The sequence below is a fragment of the Suricata suricatta genome, chromosome 1, assembly GCF_006229205.1.
Source record: "Suricata suricatta isolate VVHF042 chromosome 1, meerkat_22Aug2017_6uvM2_HiC, whole genome shotgun sequence".
NCBI lineage: Eukaryota > Metazoa > Chordata > Mammalia > Carnivora > Herpestidae > Suricata > Suricata suricatta.
In genome coordinates, this window is record NC_043700.1 from 162,790,972 (window position 1) to 162,813,153 (window position 22,182).

Below are 22,182 nucleotides of genomic sequence, written 5' to 3' on the forward strand. Positions count from 1 at the left end.
CCCCCCCCCCCCCCGCCCATCGCCTATCAGGCGTGACTTGCCCCGACTCTCCACTCCCCAGGCCATGGGACCTCGCCCGGGAATCCCAGATCCCAATAAAGGCTTTCTTGGCTCCATAACGTGGTCTCTTTTTCCTCCCATCTCTTAAATTAAATCTTACAAAAAGAGCGAGCTGAAACACCAATGCCCATATGAAAGACTGTTTCCTGGTGGTGGTAATTTGCTTCTTAGATCTCAAGAATCAGAAGCACCGGATCTCACAGAAGGCAGAGTTGAGGTGTGGGGCTGAAAACAGGACTTCTGTGGAAGTTAGGTGCCCCCAGTCTCTATCCTACCTCAAGAGAAACACTACCTTTCCCACCCCTCACTCTCATAGGAGAGCAGAGGTTTATTTTCAGGAGGAATAGAATCTGGAAGTTTCAGACCTAGGGAGGGTGTCAGTGAGATGCCAGAGTGGAAACAAGGGAACTAAGTAAAAACCTGCACTCCCCTTGTAAGGATGCAGGTCTGATTCAAGTTTCCCCTCTGACCTTGAAGGCCAGCCAACACCATTAACATTTCTGGGGGCGGGCCTAAAGATGGAGGTTAAGACTAGTCACGCCCTTCCTGAGGGTCCTAGTCACGCCCTACCTGAGGGTTCTGGGTCCACTCTGTAATTGGTTAAAGTTACTGTCAATGATGTGATGCTATAATGATTGGACCCCTGTACCTGTGTCACAATTTCCTGTAACTCCCCCTTCCCAAACTCATAAAAGGCCCTGCCCCACCAGGTTCGGGCTCGCTCCACGTGGATCCAGTGTGTTGTTGAAGTGTGTGAGCCCGAGTTTAGGCTGGCCGGGCCTGAATTCGTAATAAAGCCCTTTGCTTTTGCATGCGTGATTCGGCCTCCCTGGCGGTCTCTGGTTTTTGGGGGCGATATTAAAATCTGGGTACAACACCCTGTCCTGCTTGCTTTTACTCACATGGTTCTGAGGTCAGCAGCCAGGTTTATAACTCTCAAGGCAGGAGGCTTAAGGATTATTACTACTTTTTTAAAAGCTTGCGTGGTTTTAGAGAAAGAATCCTAGCATTTGGGAGTCTGTCACTAAGAAATACAGCTCAGCCCCAAACACTACAGTGAAGCTCCATCAGCTGGGTAAGCTCCCCCCACCCCTGCTTCCTATCAGCTTTTTTTTTTTAATTTATTTTGAGAGAGAGAGAGAGAAAGAGTGAAGGAGGGGCAAAGAGAGAATCCCAAGCAGCCCCCACACCATCAACGCAGATTCTGATGTGGGGCTCAAACTCAGGAAGCACAAGATCATGACGTGAGCCGAAACCAAGAGTCTGGGTACTTAACCTACTGAGCCACCCAGGTGCCGCCATCAGCTTGGAGTGGCTCGTCACTCAGTGTGCACGTACAGCCGACGATCACCAGACATTTGAGGACTGCCTTCACCACAAAGGGCAAACGGGCGCCTGGGGGGCTCAGTCAGCTAAGCTTCCAGCTCTTGGTTTTGGCTCAGGTCATGATCTCATGGTGGAGGATTTGAGCCTCACTTCAGGCTCTGCACTGACAACGTGGAGCCTGCTTGGGATTCTCTCTTTCCTCTCTCTCTGCACCCCCTACCTTTCTCTCATAAATAAATAAACATTAAAAAAAAGAGACTAAAACAAAGGAAATCGAGACAGCGCTCAATGTGGGGAGCCACAACGTCAAAAGACTGTCCTTAGAAAAAGAGAAGACATTGCAACTAGGAAACAAGAACAGGATGCTGTTTTCAAAAAGAAAAAGAAAGGAATCATCAGAGAACTCTTGAAAGTTACAATACAGTGACCAAAGTCTTAGCAAGGGAATCATTGTCAAAGGAAATTTTCATGGAAGACCACTGTAAAATAGATTAAAATGGTATTAACACAAATGTATGTTAAAGTGTGTGGCTGGATCCCCAGGGACGTGATGGGCGCGTGCTCACACCCCGCTCATGGCTGCTCCTGCTATTTTGCTCGATGTACATTCTGAATCCTTCTTTGTGATGTTATTCCTATTTTTCTGCCTAAGGCCACTGGTGCTTGCATTTTGAATGTAATCACATTGATAATACTTCTGATGTTAGATGCTTTCTCCTTCAAGTAACAGAAACTCCTATTCAAACTGGTTTCATTAATATTTTTTTTACTATGTAACTTACTTCTTATTGAAAGTATCTTGCATTCATGATGGATGCTTTCTAGGTTTTGTGAGATATTTTAATGTTAAATTATTTTTACGTGCAAGTATTGTGACCTTTCCCCCACATGGTATCACTGATTATAAAAAGATTACATATCACATAGGTTATCTGTCCTTTTTAACTGAAAAGCTAACAGACCATGTAGTTATATTTCCCCCCAAACAACAAACTGAGGAGTAACCGAGTCTCTAGCCAACATATTCAAAGCTAAGAATTAAATATGCAAAAACAGGGGCGCCTGGGTGACTCAGTCGGTTAAGCCTCCGACTTCGGCTCAGGTCAGATCTCATGTTCGTGGGTTCGAGCCCCGCGTCAGGCTCTGTGCTGACGGCTAGCTCAGAGCCTGGAGCCTGCTTCCGGTTCCAGGCTCTGTGCTGAGGCTAGCTCAGAGCCTGGAGCCTGCTTCCGGTTCTGTGTCCTTCTCTCTCTGCCCCTTCCCCTCTCACGCTCTGTCTCTCTCTGTATCAAAAATAAATAAAACATTTAAAAAAATTAAAAAAAAATTCAATTAAGTTAAAAAAAAATGCAAAAACAAGTCCGTAGATCCAATTAAGCGAGCCGTGCTGCACACAGGCTCATCAACACCAGCGGTACTTTGACTCAGTGAGGCTGGAAGACTCCTAATAACCCCACTCAAAACATTTACCTCAAGTAGCCTTTTTCCAGTTTCCAACTCATGAATAAAGATAATACGTTGTTAATTCTATTTCAGAAAACTTTTTGCAACTTGTTTTATTTACAATGCCAACTTTCAAACGGTCATTAAACTAAAGTTAACTGACAATAAACTAGGCGGAAATTATTTTACAAAGAGGGAAATCTCAAAATGTCACCTTCTGAGATCCCACAGTTGAGTTTTATTCAGAGTAAAGAAAAAAGAAACTTGTGATCATACGAGAAGAAATTCAGCCGTAAGTTTGGAATCTGTAGTCAAATTACACATGCAAGGAGGACGATATTCTGCTAAAACAACAGATTTGCTGCTGCATTTGTCTACGGTTTGTCTAGTATTAGCAATTATAAACAGAGCAGTGCGACTAGTATCTGAAACAATCCCTTACAGTGTTACAGCGTCAGGCATAACATTTCACTTCTCTTCACGCCATGGTTCTCTTTGCATGCCTGGGCTTCCTCTTCTTCAGTAAAGTTTTGAAGGTCTTGGGAATCTCCTCAGGAATTTTCCCTTTGATCATATTGGCAACAGTCTTGCATGTAATCAAGCAAACCTTTAATGTCTAAGTAGTTCGCAGCCAGAATAAGTTCAAAAAGTGTTCCTTGGTCAACTTTCAGGAATTCTTGGTCCCCAACAGGGATATCTGTTTGCTTTTCTTTGTTCTCATCATCCTCAGGAGGAGGGGGGCCATCCTTGCGGTGGGCACACCACTGAGTTGCTGCGTTAACATTTGGTAGAGGAACTGGGTCATCATCCCTTCAGCATCCATTCCCGAATCTTCCAACGTGGTCTTGATAGTCCTACAGACTGTTTGGCAATTTCATCATCAACTTCAAATATCTCTGCATCAGAACTCTGCAACTTAATTGAAGGCATGGTGCTCGGTCTCCAGGAGACTGATGGCCGGAGGCTGACAAGAGCAGGACGGCATCACGTACAAGAGAAAGGCAGGGAACAGGGCCACTACCTCATCAATGCATTTTTTATCTCGCCAAACAGGAAGTAGGTGTTGGGCTTGGCTGATCCAGTGGCTGGAAAGGGGGCTGGGACCTTTGTACTAGTTGATATCTTAAAAACCATGTGCAGGGCACCTGGGTGGCTCAGTCGGTTGAGCGTCCGACTTTGGCTCGACTTTAGCTCGTGGGTTCGAGCCCCACATCGGGCTCTGGCTGACAGCTCAGAGCCTAGGACCTGCTTCCAATTCTGTGTGTCCCTCTCTGTGACTCTCCCCTGCTCATGATCTCTCTTTCAAAAGTAAATAAATGTTAAAAAACAATAAACATAAAAAAATGTGTGTTTATCACTTCCTTTTTCTGAAAAATGCCATTTGTGCTACGGAAAGAAAAAGATCAGATATGCTGAAATGGGCAGATACTAAATTTTAATACATTGGAGATCACTGATGCATTAGCTTGTGCTGCTCAATCGAGAATTTTTATATAGACTTCCTGTCATATCTGTGCATTTAAATGTGCTTATTAATGCATCTTTGTTTAGGAGGGCCAAAGCTCTGCCCTGGCCTTTGAAGATCCAAGCCTGTGCATTCTTGTGCAGTTGTGCAAGGAGGTACATCTTACACACGTTAACCACAGTCACATGTCCAGCAAGACCCAGGTGTTAGGTCACATGTTCCAGTCACGGTAGAATGGTAGGTTATGCAATGAGTGAAGAACAACAGCCCCAGAAGCTACTATTTGTGATTCCACTTTGAAGCAAACGTTTCCTGCCACTCCTCTTTCAAGTTTTGGGATTAAGTTTAACTGGAGAGTATCCTGATATCACTAAGGATAGGTGTTTTTTTGTTTTTTAACTTATTTTGAGAGAGAGAGAGAGCAAGAGTAGGGGAGGGGGACTGAGACACTGAGGGAGAGAGAATCCTAAGCAGGCTCCACAGCGTCAGCACAGAGCTCGATGTGGGGCTCGAACCCATGAACCTCGAGATCATGATCTGAGCCAAAACCAAGAGCTGGATGCTTAATTGACTGAACCATCCAGGCGCCCCTTACAATTGTTTATAATTCACTATTATTTTGCTGTTTCAGTGAGGATTTTCTTGCCTACTTGCTGCTGAAGCTGCCAAAACCCTGCAAATGTCATCCATAAGCCCCAATCCCACATTTGTATCAAAATAGCTTCATTGTTTCACTCACTGTTTTTATATATAGTTCCAAATCTGGAACTGTAACATATATGTGTGCTAATAAAATACTATTTTAGTTATTTTATATTGAATCCTATGAGAATCACATCAACAAGATTATTCTTCTGTTAAGATGTTTAACTATCACTCATTTATATTGTGTAAAATTAGGAAACATCCAGATAACATCATAGAATCAGGGTCTGAAAAGTAATCCAGATTTCCTGTGAAATAACAGATTTTAAGGAGGATGGTTGCTTGAGATGCTTCAAGTTTGGTTAACTTTACACAGCAAAATTTATTAGAGTCTATAAGGAAAGTATGCCAAAGTACATACGGATTCCCAGAGTTAAATTAAAATGTAACTAATTTTAAAAGTTATGCATTACTTTTATAAAAATATTGATTCACCTATTTAAAAACTCAAAATAGAATTGGCCTTCTACATTACATATTTCTCATATAGCCATCTAAAAACTTCCTTGGCAAGAATGTAGTAGAAAAACAAGATTTAGAGTCAAAAGATGAAATTAAGGGTGCCTGGTTAGCGGATCACGCGACTCCTGATCTCTGGGTCATGAGTCTGAGCCCCACACTGGGGGTAGAGATTACTTAAATAAATAAACTTTAAAAAAAAATGAGGTTGAGTTTTATACCTAGGAAGGAAAATCCTCCTTGAAGTCATTACCATCATATACAGCCAGAGTGCTGTGAAAAATAAAAGGAATAAATGGGACAGTGCACATGGATGTAGCAAACTACTGTAAAATGAGGGTTAATATTCTCTTTCTTAGGTTCTATTTCCCTGTCTTTGATAACATCATGATCTTGGTTTCAAAGAAGTCCTAAACAAGCAATTAAATGTAAAATTATTGGGGCGCCTGGGTGGCTCAGTCAGTTAAGTATCCAATTTTGGCTCAGGTCATGATCTCATGGTTTATGTTTAATGCTAGCTCAGAGCCTGGAGCCTGCTTCCACTTCCGTGTCTCCTTCTCTCTCTGACCTTCCTCTGCTCGTGCTCTGTCTCACTCTGTCTCTCAAAAATAAACAAATATAATTTTTTTCTTAATGTAAAACTATTTTGAAGGTCTGAAGCAATCATAATAATGTAAAGAACCAACATTCAAACTCTTAAGTCTTTCTAAATTATTGCAATGATGCTGCAGAATTCTGGAAAGGACACATGCCAATTGTAAGTAAACAGTCATAGTTCAAACCTGTAACAGCCGTTTCATCACACTGTCATTTTGCAGAAAAGAAATGCGGTGACGATGTACAGGGACCAGGCTTAAAAACCTCACTGGAAGTTTTTCTTAATGTTTTATTTATTTTTTTGGAAGAGAGAGAGAGAGCACAAGTAGTGGAGGGACAGAGAGAGAGAATGAGAGAGAGACAGACAGACAGATCTGAAACAGGCTTGGACTGACAGCACAGAGTGTGACGTGGGGTTTAAATTCATGAACTGCGAGATCATAACCTGAGCTGAAGTTGGACACTCAACCAACTGAGCTACCCAGGCGCCCCTTTTCCAGAACTTTTTAATGTATTTTTTTTATTATACTGGTAACAGTAACTCTTTAAAAATTTTTTTAATGTTTTTTTATTTATTTTTGAGACAGAGAGAGACAGGGCATGAGCAGGGAGGGGCAGAGAGAGAGGGAGACACAGAACCGGAAGCAGGCTCCAGGCTCTGAGCTGTCAGCACAGAGCCCGATGTGGGGCCTGAACCCACGAACGTGAGATTATGACCTGAGCTGAAGTCGGAGGCATAACCGACTGAGCCACCCAGGTGCCTCTGGTAACAGTAACTCTTAAAAGGTATTTCATGACTACATCACAGCAAGCAATTGTTTAATAGGATAAGACATGCTAAAAGACAAGTGAATTACTTAGTTAAATATGCACAGTTATTGACATATTTCTTAAAACAAGGTGACTGAGGTATGTCCACTGAAGTCCAAGGATTCTGGTACCACTTCTATTACCAAATGGAATCAGATATTAAAAATTCCTGTGGTCTTGAAGGTCTTGTTATGTTTTAGAGGGCTTTTTTTCTTTTAGCCACTAGATTTTTCAGGAAAAATTCACCTATTTAGGAAAAATGAAAACACATTAATATCAATTTAAAGTAAATTTCAAAATTACACTTCGGTGTTTACCTTTTATTTTAAAAATATTTATTATTTATTTAATTTAAGCTCTATATCCAACATGGGGGCTTGAACTCACAACTCCGAGATCAGGAGCCACATGCTCTACCAACTGAGCCAGCCAGGTGCCCCATCAACTTTACCTTTTTTTTTTTTTTTTTAAATAAACTCTCCCCCCTAATGCTTACAAAAAATTTTTTTAGCACTACAGTCTCTATTATTCTTTCCAGCACCCTACTGTGATAAAGCGTGACCCGACTGTACTTAGGGGTCTGCTTTTGAACATCTATTCCACTTTATGTGCATGATCATCGCTGACAAAGTACTGCTGTTGGCACAATTCATTTCAGAGAGCAATTCTGCTACATTAGTAGCCTGGATCGGATGTTTCTAAAATGGATCTCTGTTCGGTGGAGCAGACGCATCTGACGGAATCGCTTTAGCTTATTCCCCTCCAGGGAAGCAAGAGCGCATCATTTATAATAGGCTTTTTCTCCACCCCCTCAGTTGTGCCTGTGCTTTGAGGGGGGACATTCCCTTTTCACTCATTAGGGTTCCATGTAGTCTATGACTATTACAGCGCAGCTCAGGGCTTACTGGCAGAGCCCAGCACGCAGGCCTGAGTTTATGAGGAATCTGATGAACTTCACTTTGTCATCTTAATATACAACTGCAGTGACCACATCTGTACATAATCACCAGGAATCCCAAGATTCATAACCCAGAGTTAACCATGCTCCTAAATCTGGAAGGAGTAGAACCAACAATATCAGACCTGAGCCCATCATTTGAGTCTGATACTCTACACAGAATTCAATCTTTTACTGATAACTTTAAAATCATTAAAAAGTTCGTAACTCACTTTCTAATAAATGTCAGAAATTTCCCTTAAACAAAATAAAAACTCCTCTCAAACGATTTTACTTTACTTTAGCTACTCTGAAGCTGATGTTAGTTCTATTCTTTACATATTTCAGCCTGTCAGCAGAATTCTGCTTGAAAAATTAATCACTTTATTTGCTTCCAAAGTCCCTATACCCTGTCAGTCAGTGTTGAATCAAATTCTTGGGTTTTGTAAGTAGGATAAGCTGGTGTTCACTAAAATGTTTTGCATTTCTTTTTTTTTAATTTTTTAATGTTTTATTTATTTTTCATACAGAGAGAGACAGAGCATGAGAGGGGGAGGGGCAGAGAGAGAGAAGGAGATACAGAACTGGAAGCAGGCTCCAGGCTCTGAGCTATCTGTCAGCACAGAGCCTGATGCGGGGCTCAAACCCACAAACATGAGATCTGACCTGAGCTGAAGTCGGAGGCTTAACCAACTGAGCCACCCAGGCGCCCCTGTTTTGCATTTCTTAATAGGAACACACTGAATATCACTAATGCTTGAACATTAGTTTCTACCAATAGAATTTATGCCTAATTTAAATATATCTATGATTTAAACTCAGTATGTAACACAACCATCTAAAAGATAATTTAGAGTAATAATGGAGTTTAAACCTATCCAAAAAATAACTGTCTATACTTCAAGAAATTACAATTGTTAAGTCCAACTGATGGGAAGACTTTATAAACATTCTTTGAATTAAATTCAGGCTTCAGGTATGTTCTCATAGACATTTTGATGGCCATTACATGACTTTTTATCCCTTGGAAGAAAAGGCCTTGTTTATTTTCAGAAGTCACCTCAAGCTGCTGATCAAATAAGACCTCCAATTACAAAGGTGGTGAGGAACCGCACTGTGGCTGTAACAACACTAAAGATTTCTACACAGAAAACAATCTTACTTTTTTTTCTGTTGCCTCTGGGAGAAAAACCACAAAGATATTAATGGGATGAGCAGCAATGCAGTCAGACAGACACTTTCCGGATTTAAATTGCTCTGAAATTAGGAGTTTGGAGATGCAGCTGGCGTCACTGTCAAATGAATATACATTTTCCAGAAAACCATGTTATGTACTTGACTGGTGTTTGTCATTTCTGAATAACCTACTATTGAAATCCACACAAAGAGTAAGCTGATCACTTCTGCTTTCGTCACAGTAGCCAAACTATAAAGGGGCAGGGGATTCTTTATTTAAGGAAAAAACCAGGCTTACGAGAAATTCTTCCTTAATATGAGCCCTATGGAGCAAAGTTCCTAAGGATGTTCCAGAAAAAAATGATTTTTCTGACAAAAGATAACCACAGCTATCATAACATGGAAAGTTACAGTCTAAGTAAGACTATCCCCTGCGGGGTAACTCACCTGCTTTATATGAAGAGCGCACTAGAGGACCACTTGCAGTATAATGAAATCCCAGTTCATTTCCTACTTTTTCCCAGTATTTGAACTTTTCAGGAGTAATGTATTCTTCAACCTGCATTTAAAGAATAGTTCTGATAGTTTTTGAGATTTCCCTAAATCATTTTGATTCTATGGAAAATCTATGGCCATGCATTCAGAATGGTTTTCACTTCTAATGTATCCAGCTGCCCAGACGCGTTCCTCCTCTCCTCCCTCACAGGGTGTCTATAAGGACTTCATGGGAGAGGAGCGGAAGCATCAACTTTGCGTTACGGTAACTAATCCGAAGGAGAAGAAAGAGAGTACCTACAGAGATTACGTATTCCTTGACTAACATGTATAAGCAAGAATTAATCACCCCTGTAAGATTCTCAAGGACCAGACTACCTTACTTGTCTTGTATCTTCTGCTTAGCACTGTGTCTGGCACAGAGTCATTGCTCGGCAAAAGCTTCTAGAATGAATGAATGTCCAATAAAGAAATAGGAAGACTGACTTTTCTTTCTTATTTCACCTCTGGCTCTCGTGTAACTCTAAAACAAATCCCAAGATGATTAAGTGTGGGTGAATGTGATTTCCCAACAATTTAATTCTTTTTCTGTACATTCATCTAAGTTGCACAATTTTGAGGGCAGGAAAAGTGCCAGTGTGCCTGCTGGCTTTATGCAGACAATAACATGGAAACTGGGACTTGGAAATATACGTGGAACATTACACTAAAAAGCTAGCAGCTTCTTAATTGCACCTATGGACAGCAAAGATGTCATTCAAGTTGCCAGCGAACATTTGGAATTCAAGATAATGATACCTTCAGGTGGCGCTTTGTCGGCTGCATATACTGTCCTAACGTCAAGCAGTCCACATCTGCTTCACGAAGTGCTGCAGGAAAAGGGCACACATTACATTAGCAGGTTTTTTATTTAAAAAAAATTTTTTTAAATGTTTTACTTATTTTTGAGAGAGAGAGAGAGAGAGAGAGACAGCGTGGGCAGGGGAGGATCAGAGAGAAAGCGAGACAGAATCTGAAGACAGGCTCCAGGCTCTGAGCTAGCTGTCAGCACAGAGCCTGATGTGGGGCTTGAACCCACAAACTGTGAGATCACGACCTGAGCCGAAGTCAGATGCTTAACCGACAGAGCCACCCAGGCGCCCCAGCAGGTTTTTAAAGAAGACTAATTTTTCTAAAAAATTTTATTACTTATTTTTTTAGTTTATTTTTCTAGTAACCTTTACACCCAGTGTGGAGCTCGAACTCACAATCCTGAGTCAGTCAGACCCTTTTAAAAATGAATATATATATATATATATATTATTTTAAAATAATCTCTACACCCAAAATGGGACTCAACTTACAACCCCAACATCAAGTCACATGCTCTTGTGAGCCAGCCAGGTGCCCCACAAGTTTTGAAAGTAAGCTCTACACTCAACGTGGGGCCTAAACTCATAACCATGCTCCACCAACTGAGCCAGCCAGACGCCACATAAGCACATAATTTTATGGTGCTAAAATTGTAGATGTAAGCATAATTTTCCCAAGCATAATTTGACTTTGAACAGTCTGAACTTTATGCTGGCCTATAATCCTAATGTTGGGGAATAAGGCTAGATCTATCCATTCAAAAGTGCCAGGAAATATAAAAGAACTGAAAACACAAGAATGGTAAAGACAATCATGGGGGGTGGGGAACATCTGGTGGGTCAGTTAAGTGGCCGACTTTGGCTCAGGTCATGATCTCATGGTTTGTGGGTCCGAGCCCCACATTGGGCTCTGTGCTGACAGCTAGCTCAGAACCTGGAGCCTATCTTCAGATTCTGTGTCTCCCTCACTCTCTGCCCTTCCCCCACTCATGCTCTGTGTCTCTCTGTCTCAGTAATAAATAAAAACATTTGGGGGGAAAAAAAAGACAGTCATGAGGGGCTAACAGAAAGGACAAATAACTCTAAAACTATGGAATAAATGCCAAAATATGGGTGAAGGATGTTTTGAGCAGGAGTCTGTTAGACTGAAAAGATAAAGGTAACAGTATATGAAAGGCCTGAAGTCACTCATACTACAGACCAGATGTGCTGTATTAAGTTTTACTAAACATGCATGATGTGCTCTGGGGGATGTGATATGACCTCTCATATATTGAAATCTTTCTAGTAAAACTGTAGTTTTACTCTAGTAAAAAAGAAGCTTTGTTTTAAAAAAAAAAAGTTTTTTTCTAAAAATTTTTTGTGTTTATTTTTATTTTTGAGAGAGAGAGTGAGTGGAAGAGGGGTAAAGAGAGAGGAAGACACAGAATCCAGAGCAGGCTCCAGGCTCTGAGCTGTTAGCACACAGCCTGAGGCAGGACTCGAACCCACAAACCTTGAGATCATGACCTGAACCAAAGTCAGACACTTAACCAACTGAGCCACCCAGGAGCCCCAAAGAGAAGCTTTTAATTACTATTTGGATTTGTTACCCTTAGAACCAGTACATAACTATAAGTAGGCAAAGTATCCACATGTAAATAAGAACCTTTTTTTCTTACAATTTATAAAGCCTAAGAATCACAAAGCAAATGGGCTTACAAGACTAAGAATCATCTGAGTCCAAAGCATATCATGTTACGTGACAGTGTTACCAGTAAGCTCTTCCTCAAAGGCCTGGCTTCATCTTACTCATCTTTGAATTGTCACTGTCTGTCAGAGCGCCTAGTAGCTGTCTCTCTCAAAGAATACTCAATGATTAAACAAGAAAAGTGGATAGAACTATATTTTTACTTGATGAAAGAATACGGAATAAAACGGGATATAAATTTCATGTCCTGAGCTTTCTGCATACCATTCCATGAGGTTCTAAGAAACATACTTCCTTTCCTTTATATGCTGCTGTTTATAACCCCATCCTGTACTTTGTTCTTACTGGCACTTTCACTGAGACTATATGGAGGAAGCGTAGCAGGGCCTTCAAAATAAAAGAGTTTTCATTTCCAACTTCTTTACCTTTCATTGTTGCATATACTTGCTCATCATTTTCTCCTAAACCCAACATTATGGAGGTTTTAGAAATCACATCGGGCCGAACCTCCTTGGCGTGTTTCAGTACGCGCAGGGACTGGTTGAAATTGGCCCTGGGATCACGGACTTTCCTTGAAAACAGCAAGGCTGTTGTTAGCAAGAAGGAATAACCGCCAGCTCACCCAAGTCCACAGTTAGGCAAGCAATCTAAAAAACCAGAAAAGTGCATTCTGGACATGACATTAAATCATATGGTTCAACACGACCATCTGTGCACAAATATCTAGCTCTTACTTTTGTGATGAAAATCAGGTTTCGTTAGGCTCCCTGGCTCTCTCTACTTTTAAGGCCTTTCAAGCCTGCGGCAGAGAAAACTAGAAAGGAAGTAATTCATTTTAGGAATTACTCATTGAGAAACCAGAATTTGAAGCTGAAAATGAGTGACTGTAAGGGAGGGAAGTTGAGAGAGAAGGTAAAAGGGCGGAAGTAAAAAAATCTCAATACTGAATAAAGGAAAACTGTTTAACCTGAATCCACATTTCAGGTCTGAAAACTTTTATGTTCATTTCTTTTCTAAAGCCCAAGCTGCCCTCTGCTGGTGAGTACACGACAGTGCCATCCCTTAGGTAAAAATGCATGATTCTGGAATTTTCACCGCAAAGGATAATGTTTCTTAAGTGAAACCAGGGAGACTGGCACCCACTGGTGGCAGTATCAGGAGAACGACGGGGTTGGGGGAGGCCGTGTGCCACACTTCACAGCAGCCCCGCCAGGCTTTAAATGGCGACGAGGCCAAGGACAAAGAGTTGCTGATGTTAATGCAGCATTTGTTTGAATTCTAATGCACCTTCTTTTCGTAGCTGACTCGTTGTCATTATTTTTCATCAGAGACCAATGCACAGGGAAGAAATGAAACCAATTTGTGGATTTAAGAATAACCACAAAACTGACAATACTGCACAGTTACTTTTGAAAGTATTTCTCCACAGAATTTAAGTTATGCTCCCTAATCTTTATTTATGCTTTAGAGGAAATGCTGGTTGTCTACCATACTTTTTTCAAGTTCTTTGATACATATGATGTGCAGAAGCTAATAAGATCACTGCCAAATACTTTACTAAGTAATTTTCATCATTCTGAAATATGAATATGGTCATTAATGTGGAATAACAATCTGTAAATATTTCTACCTAACATTAGTAGAAAAAATAGTACCTACTTCTCAAAAGAAACTTAAAATACATCTGAATAACAGTGTTTCTTTTGTATCATTTATTGCATATATTAGTACCAAATGCATTTTTAAAGTCTCTCCTATTTAGAATTCCAATCAAAGTAATTTGCTTTTATATAATTTTTTTGAAAGCCATTTTTTGAAAAAATAACTCACCAGCACTTGCAATACGATATTATTTTAAAGCAAAAAGATGTTCATTATGTGTGCGTGCACCAAAACATACATACATGCATATAAATATATGTCAATATATATAGGTTATAGTAATTACTGGGCAGAAATAATATGAGTGATGTTTATGCTGTTTTTGTTGGCTATATTTTCTGATGTTTCTGTGATAGATACACGTTGCTTTTGTTAAGAAAAGAAAGAGAGCTCACTTTGTAAAAGTCCAATACAAAGATTGTTCCTAAAAAAAAGAGAAACTGTAGCAGATTCTGGCCCAACGTTACTCTGTACATGTAATTACCTCTGCAATTCTGGAACTGTTTCTATGTTATGAGCGTATACATCTAATCCTGACAAAGCAACTTTTTCTATTGCTTTAAGATCTCCTCGGAAATCAGGCGTGAGACATTCCACAAGAATTTTTGGATTCCTATGAAAAAAAAAAGTAAGTATCAAACTGAGGGAAAAAATTGACATTAACTATTGCTTAAAACAGAAATTACCAGTAATTCAGTATCAGTTTTATTCAATAGTGTAATCTTTAGAATCTTGCTAAGGAAAGCACGAACATACAAATGTTCATAAACAAATTGTGATAGGAAAAAACCCCTGAACGTCAAATATTATGTACATACTGATTAAAACACATCTGCAGGCAAATGATAGAATAAATTTTGAGATTAATAGACTTATACTTTATTGAGCAGGTATTAAGAAAATAAAGTTGCTTAAAGGAATTAAAATATAAATATTAAAACATTAAATATATAATACCTTTTTGTTTTTTGGAAAGTACATTGGGACACTTATGTATAGAATGCAAATATTATTTGATTGCTTTAATTTTGATTTCTTTAAAAATTCATCAAGTAGTACCATTCTCTCTTCCTCTAGGCAAATATTTCACAAGTGCTGTGAGTTTTAAAAACTATTTTTTTTTGTTTTTTTGTTTTTGTTTTTTTTAATATAACACAATTTATTTTTTAACATATGCAATTATTTTCCATCATTTACAATACAGTAGTTACAATAAAAACTATTTTCTGAATTGCTGAGTCATGCGTGAGCTTTGCGTAAATGAAATTCACGTTAAACATTAATCTTCTATTTATATTCTGACTCTATGCATTCAAGCATTAAAATGTGAACGAGGTCATAGTGCTGTTCCCTTTGACAGCAGCAGAAACCACCAGGACGGCTGATAAATGTTTTCACAAAGCCTGTGGCAGTTTCTGGAGATCGGTGCTGAGAGGACAGATGTAGAAAGGACCACATGCAAACCCTCTCATGCACAGAAGTGATGCTGAAAGAATACAGCCGTCAACTCACTGGATTTTTTTCTTTTTCTTTTAATTGTAAAGTTGAGACCCATCAATTTAGTGATTTGCAAACAGAGCTTTTTAAAGTAAACTGTTAAAAACAAACAAAAAAAAGCCCCAGAAAACACAGGGGGAATCACTGAAAAAACATGTACTAAATCTTAGGTACTCAACTAGCACTAAGCTGGAAGTAAGCATAACTCCTTTTTTTTTCAAGTTTTTAAAAATGTGTATTTATTTATTTTGGGAGACAGAAAGTGTGAGCGGGGGAGGGGCAGAGAGACCCAGAGAGAATCCCAAGCAGGCTCGGTGCTGTCAGCCTGGACGTGGGGCTTGAGCCCACCAGCCGTGAGCTCATGACCTGAGCTGAAATCAAGAGTCAGGGGCCCAACCGAATGGAACATCCAGGTGCCCAGGCACAACTCCTTTTGTCATATTTTTAAAATAGATGGGATCAAAATGTTAATAACACTGCAGCTGATGGGCGAGTTTCCCAGGCGGATCAACAGGGATAAGAGCTATATCAGGACTCGCATAATTCGACAGTGCTGGAGCTTCTCTGGCCCTGCATACTCCTAGGGGATGACCTATTCAAACTTGTGCCCGCAAGACTGCGGTTTTACACTTCTTTTAAAAATTACTCCAGGGGCACCTGGGTGGCTCAGTCAGTTAAGCGTCTGACTTCAGCTCAGGTCATGATCTCATGGTTCGTGAGTTTGAGCCCCACATTGGGGTCTCTACTATCAGTGTAAAGCCCACTGCAGATCCTCTGTCCTCCTCTTTCTCTGCCCCCCTCTCACTCTTTCCAGAAATCATTCTCATTCTCTCTCTCTCCCCCCTCTCTCTACAAGTAAATAAATAAATTAGAAATAGAAAGTTAAAAAGAATCACTCAAAGTTTGGGGTGCCTGGGTGGCTCAGTCAGTTAGGCATCCTATTCTTGACTTTGGCTCAAGTCATGATCTCATGGTTCATGGGTTCAAGCCCCGGATTGGACTCCACACTGACAGCAAGGAGCCTGCTTGGGAGTCTCTCTCCCTCACTCTCTGCCCCTCCCCCATGTGTGTGCAACACACACATTCTCTCTCTCTCAAATTAATAAATTAAAAAAATTAAGTTTATACAAGCAATGCAAAAAACATGTACCTTTGCTTTAAGTACGATACAGTCTTTGCAAAATGCTCAGCTCCTCCGTCAGGCATATCTAAAAACAAAAGAGTCCACTGCTCAAGATGCTGTCACAACTTAGTAAGAGCCGATTTCTGGAAGAGGCAATGATGACACACTAACCATCTCGATCCACAGACGTCAGGACAACATAATCCAGGCCCCACTCTGCAATTGCCTTTGCAGTATTGTAGGGCTCATTGGCATCCAGTGGCCCTGGATTTCTTGCAGTCTTAACAGAACAAAATCTGCAACCTCTTGTACACGTGTCCCCCATCAACTAGAACAGAGAGGTTACAATTTAAATCAAATAGGATGACCCTAAAGAACATATGTTGAGAGAATAAAGCAAGTTACAAAAATGAATACAGTTTAATTCTCGTTATAGGAAATTTGAAACATTTAAAGTAAACAAAATATAGTTAAGGAATACAAATATATGTAGTAAAACTGGAAAGAAAAGGGAATGGTAAGCTCAGAATTAAAAATAGTGTTAAAGTTGAAAAGGTGATGGGATCAGGAAAGGATGTACAGGAGGGTTCAAAGATAACACTAATGGTCTGTTCTTAAACTGAGACGTATCAAACTGTCCACTGTTATTCTTTATAACTTATATATAGTCTATAAAGACTCTTTTGTACCTGTTTAAAATTTTGAGAGAGAAAGAAAGAGAGAGAGTCTGAGTATGAGTAGAGGAGAAGCACAGAGAGTGAGGGAGACCGAGTATCCAAAGCAGGCTCTGAGCTCTCAGCAACAGCAGACAGCCTGATGTGGGGCTCGAACTCATGAACTGTGAGATCATGACCTGAGCTGAAGTCAGACAACTTACATGACTAAGCCACCCAGGCACTCCTGTACTTTTTAAAAATATTAATAAAAATTATTTTAAAGGAAATAAAACATTCAACTAACATATCAACATGCAGGTCTCTGTGATAGATAAACAGAAGGTATAGCTCCTTCTTGTCAAATAAATGAAAGACGAAATACATGTAAAGTTAACAATCTGCTTCCTGTGGGTACTGCTATTCTTCAAGACACTGCTTCTGTTGCTACATACAGGTCACTACCATGTTTGGCCATTACAGATGTTCTGGGGCCACTGAAGTTTTACAGCTGCACAATAATGGGTTGAGATCTGGAAGAGAAAGCTCCTCTTCTCTTAATGTTTAAGTTTTTCACAGGGGACTCATAGCTGTGGTCCCAACATGTCATAGGGATTATATTGAAACAATGAACTCTTTCCAGAAACCAGTCATGAGTCAGTGGGGAAAGGGGCCAGGCAGGGGATGAAACCAGAGAGTTCCATAATGGAGTCTTCAAAATCACTCCTTCCTTCAAGAACTGTAACCTGAATAAGCTCCATGGCCAACTTTATTACATAAGAATCCTTGGTGCCTCATGTGAACAGCCTCCTGACGGTAAAATGTAGACATTCCCAGTAAGTATGAACTTCCAGCTGCGCACCATTTAGATTTAACCCCAACATCTCAATCTCCAGACCCCTCTGGATGAATACGGTAGGTTGCACAGTCAATACCAATTCTTACTCCATCATATTAAGATTATGTACCTTACCCATTGCCATGTAACCTCAGGGCCTCCTACTGGGGAGGGAGCCTACGTCTCTGCCTCCATTGCTGTTTGCTTGGCCATGTGTGACCTACTTTGGCCAACTGAATAATAGCAGGCATGACCAAGCAGAAACCTCAAATGGGCCTGGCTGGCTGGCTTGCCCTCTGGTGCTCTTCCACTCTTCATGGTAAGAATACATCTTGGAGAGCTGCCGGTCTAAAGAGAATAAAGCTCCGTGGAGCAGACCTGAACCCTGCCACTTCAACCTACTGCCTGGAGTCCAGTTCAGCCAGTCAAAATCAGTTGTACCCCAGGCAACGGAAGGGACATGAGAGCCAAAAATACATGCTTATTATTGTTTAGTGGGGGAAGAGTTAAGCAATCATGAATGTTTCCAAAAATTAACAGAAGAGATACCTCAAAGCACCATACAATTAACTGATACCTACATGGAAAAATCAGCAATAGATTTATTCAGAGAAGGGTGAGAGCATTATCAGCCTAGATTATTCTGTCAGGTTTGTTTTCCCCTCATATTTTCCATAAATTCACACGTAACAAAAAATCTGGTCAGAGATTCATAATGCACATTTTGAGGAGAAAAACGTAAAATATTTCTGTCAGTTTCCAGACTAAAACTTCATAGTCTGAGGCTGTCCTTACCATGATTGTGGCTGTGGCTGTGGCATATTCTCCACCTCCCCAGCACTCTCCAATGTTGGGGCATCGCGCTTCCTCACACACCTGTGAGTAAGAGGGAACGGAATACAATCAACTCAAAATATTAACCAACTGAGCAAATTAGTGATCAGGCATTCTATTTTTTTTTTAATGTTTATTTACAGAGAGACAGAGCATGAGCAAGGGAAGGGCAGAGAAAGAAGGAGACACAGAAGCCAAGCAGCTTCCAGGCTCTGAGCTGTCAGCACAGAGCCTGATGTGGGGCTCAAACTCACGAACCATGAGATCATGACCTGAGCCGAAGTTGACTGCACAACCGACTGAGCCACCTAGGTGCCCCTGTGATCAGGCATTTTAAACTGTCCATTCTTTTCAGTGTATTTATGAAGAAATTCACTATTCAAAAATGTTGTTAAACTGCCAAACTGTATGTATGTGAGTGTGTGTGTGTGTGTGTGTGTATATACATACACATATAGGTTAGGATCCCATTTTTAAATGAAAAACAATATAAATGTATACATTTTATATGTGCAAAGAAAAAGGTCTGGTTGGATATATGCTAAAAAATTAAAGTGGTGTGTTAACATTTGGGATTCTATACATGACATCTCCTATTTAATATTATTCTCTTTATAGTAAACATGTACTTAATTGTAATATAAAACACACACACAAAAACCCTAATTTCCTAGGTTGTAGGAAAAAATCTTTTTTGTACTATTAAATGAGAAATTAAGAAGTACAATTATTTTTTGTTTCTTTTGCAGGGAAAATAATTTTTAAATGTCTTTCCATTACTGATCATAATGCATCCCTAAATATCTTTATTCACTTTCCTTGTTATTTTTATTTATTTATTGATTGATTTATTTTTTATGTCTATTTATTTCTGAGAGATGGACAGAGCATGAGCAGGGATAGGCAGAGAGAGAGAGAGGGAGACACAGAATCCAAGGTAGCCTCCAGGCCCCAACCTGACAGCACAGAGCCTGATGCAGGGCTCAAATTCATGAATCTTGAGAACACGACCTGATCTAAGCTGGATGCTTAATGCTTAAATGACTGAGCCACCTAGATGCCCCATATTTTTAAGTTACACATATGTAGAAACATTATGAGTTTCACATAAGAAGGACATTTAACACTGAGACTTACTGTATGGAGATTCAAATTCCGCAATGTATTTTTCAGTTTATTGTAATTTTTCCCCATGGGAATCTCTGTCTTTAGCCACGGAGGTAGTCTTAGCCTGCAGAAAGCCAAACAGAACAATCCATTATCAAATATGTTCCCAAATAATCACACAGCTTTGAAGTTACTCTGCTCTATTACAGTTCTTAGTGAAGAGGTGTTTTGGTTTTTTCCCCATAATCCTGGGTTAATTCTAATTTCTGCCAAAAGAGTAAGAACAAAGAATCAAATTTAGACTTGCTCAAACCACTTCAGAAAACACTCATAACTATGTCTAACACAGCACTATGCTCATGTCTACCTTTTGCAAACGTACATCATCCTAATAAAAAACTGAGGAAGTTGTTGAACATCTCATTCCTCAGTGAATAATACCACCAAAAATTCTACATTTGTCCAGAGTAAGGAGAGATCCCACAAGTGTACTTTCTGCTCTACGTTCCAGATTTATGATAGTTATTAAATGGAAAAAAATCTAAAATTTGGAGCAAAGACTATATATCCTGAGGTTCCTTTGGACTTATATCCACTTATGAACCAGAAAGTGCTCAGTAAGGTATGTCCCAAAACAATCTGCTCTCTGTGCGAAATTCCCTCACCATTATTTTAAATTAAAGCAAGGTATCCACAGGCCGTATATTCATTGAATAGGAGAAGCAATACGTTAGATCAGCAGCAGCCAGTAACAATGAAAAATTTATCAAAGTCGAACTGACTAGAAGCAAGGTGATAATGTTTGCCCTCTAAAGAAATTTGATGCTGAAGGCAAAATGGGAGATGGGGATTTAAGATGGCTAAGTCCTAGAAAGACTGAAGAAAAACTGTCAAAGGACACAAAGAAAAGATTCTAACAATTTCACTTATTTACCTGTTTCAGGTCTGTTATCACTTCTTTCTAATGATTTTTAGTTAAATATACCAAGTGTGATTAAAATTATACTCTAAAGATTGGTTATATCTGAAAATAACGCACAATGAAGAAATATATCTCAGAATTTCAATTACCTTTCTCCTTTCTGGCGTTTTAAGTTTCCTTTATATTCATCCCACTTGCTCTTGTCTGCAAGATCACCAGATACAAAATCTTGAAGATCTGGTCCATTCTGTAAGAATTCCTTTTTTTTCTCTGGCAAGGAACTTACTGCTCTGATTGGACTGCATATATATCTTCCAAATACCTAAAGAAAAAGTTCATTATGACATGTACTTAGTGGAGTTTGAAATAATTTAGTTTTAACCTATTTTAATACCTAAAAGAAGGGGTAAAGCCAGAGAATTGATACAGAAATTATGTCATACAATTTACAGGCGCTTAGAATTACAGAGCTTAGAATTAAAGAAGGCTCAAAGAGAGCATATGAAACCTAAAAGAGAATGGTAGCTAACCGTTTACTGCTGAATGTACAATAGATTTGGAAACCTCTGGAAATGGCTAACATGTCACTAGTAACCCACTGAGGCACTAAAATTTTGTCTTTCACAAAGTTTAACTGGAGATGCCACAGCTTTGAATTTTCTACTCCTGAGTTGAGCCAAGGGCGTTTAAAAGTAAATTTGCAATAAGTCTCTCTTCTTTGGGCTTTGGATAAGCACTGGTGTTAAAATGTAGAGGTAACGTTCAGTGGGTTTCAGAGAACAAAAGGCGAGAAACCGAACTCATGTTTTAATTCACGGTAGTCACTCACCATACATTTGTTGACCATAAAAAAAACCACTTACTTCTAGATCTGAACACAAACGTATAGCCCAAACACTCAAATTCACGAATACATGCAACCTTCAACAATTTAAAAAGTGCAGTTGGGGTGCTGTGAGATTGCTACTTCACTCGACCCCAACCCACCCACCCACCCCCGGCTCCCGAGCTTGTGTTCTCATTGTACAGCCCTGGTGCTACCAAAACGTAAGAGCCCAACACAAAGGGGGAATTTGGGGTGCTCATTGCAGTGCTCCTATAATACTCCAATCAATGCAGGGCACAGATCACTGTGACAAGCGGAAAGAAAGCCCTCTGCGCCTGCGAGAGATCCCTACAAACAAACCAGTACCAGAGACTGCCTGACGGTGTGTTGGGAGAATTAAATGGAATACTACATGAAAACTTTTAGCACACATCCCGGCTAAAAGGAAACGCTCAGTAAGTGCTGGCCTTATGATCGGGCGCTCTGAAGAGATGGGAGCCCCTCCTTCCCAGGCTCGCCTCCAGCTCACCCGGGGCCCCACGGTGCAGGCGGCGCCCCCGCAGCGTAGAGACATCCCTCTCTCTTTTTTTCTAGCAGAGTCGAAGGATCACTAATCCCCGGGAAAGACAGATGACCAAACCGTCGCTCGGTTTATGACACAAAACCTGAGCTACCACTAACCGGGCGGAACTTAAACGGCTCGGCG

General features: G+C 40.1%; 1 protein-coding gene and 1 pseudogene across 2 annotated transcripts; both read right to left on the reverse strand.

Moving 5' to 3' along the window:
• Positions 1-2,911: 2,911 nt before the first annotated feature.
• On the reverse strand, positions 2,912-4,017 carry LOC115285687 (annotated as a pseudogene).
• Positions 4,018-6,844: 2,827 nt separating this feature from the next.
• On the reverse strand, positions 6,845-22,113 carry LIAS (lipoic acid synthetase). 2 transcript variants are annotated; one of them, XM_029932230.1, is made up of 11 exons: positions 22,006-22,113; positions 20,800-20,972; positions 19,759-19,852; positions 18,583-18,663; positions 16,468-16,624; positions 16,324-16,381; positions 14,161-14,289; positions 12,440-12,585; positions 10,272-10,342; positions 9,426-9,537; positions 6,845-7,111 (listed from the first exon to the last, which is right to left on the reverse strand). In XM_029932230.1, the coding sequence occupies exons 1-11, from the start codon at positions 22,048-22,050 to the stop codon at positions 7,062-7,064; spliced, it is 1,116 nt and encodes a 371-aa protein (XP_029788090.1). In that variant the 5' UTR covers positions 22,051-22,113; the 3' UTR covers positions 6,845-7,061. The 2 variants fall into 2 exon arrangements, with proteins under 2 accessions (XP_029788090.1, XP_029788099.1); XM_029932239.1 differs by lacking the exons at positions 16,324-16,381; positions 16,468-16,624; positions 19,759-19,852.
• Positions 22,114-22,182: the final 69 nt, after the last annotated feature.

Excerpts from the sequence above, each read along its gene's own strand:
- LIAS (XM_029932230.1), bottom strand. The coding sequence starts at position 22,050 with ATGTCTCTACGCTGCGGGGGCGCCGCCTGCACCGTGGGGCCCCGG. Across the intron at positions 16,625-18,582 it reads CAGCCACAGCCACAATCATG|TTGATGGGGGACACGTGTAC; the intron begins GTAAGGACAGCC and ends TCTCTGTTCTAG. Across the intron at positions 16,382-16,467 it reads GACGTCTGTGGATCGAGATG|ATATGCCTGACGGAGGAGCT; the intron begins GTTAGTGTGTCA and ends TTTTGTTTTTAG.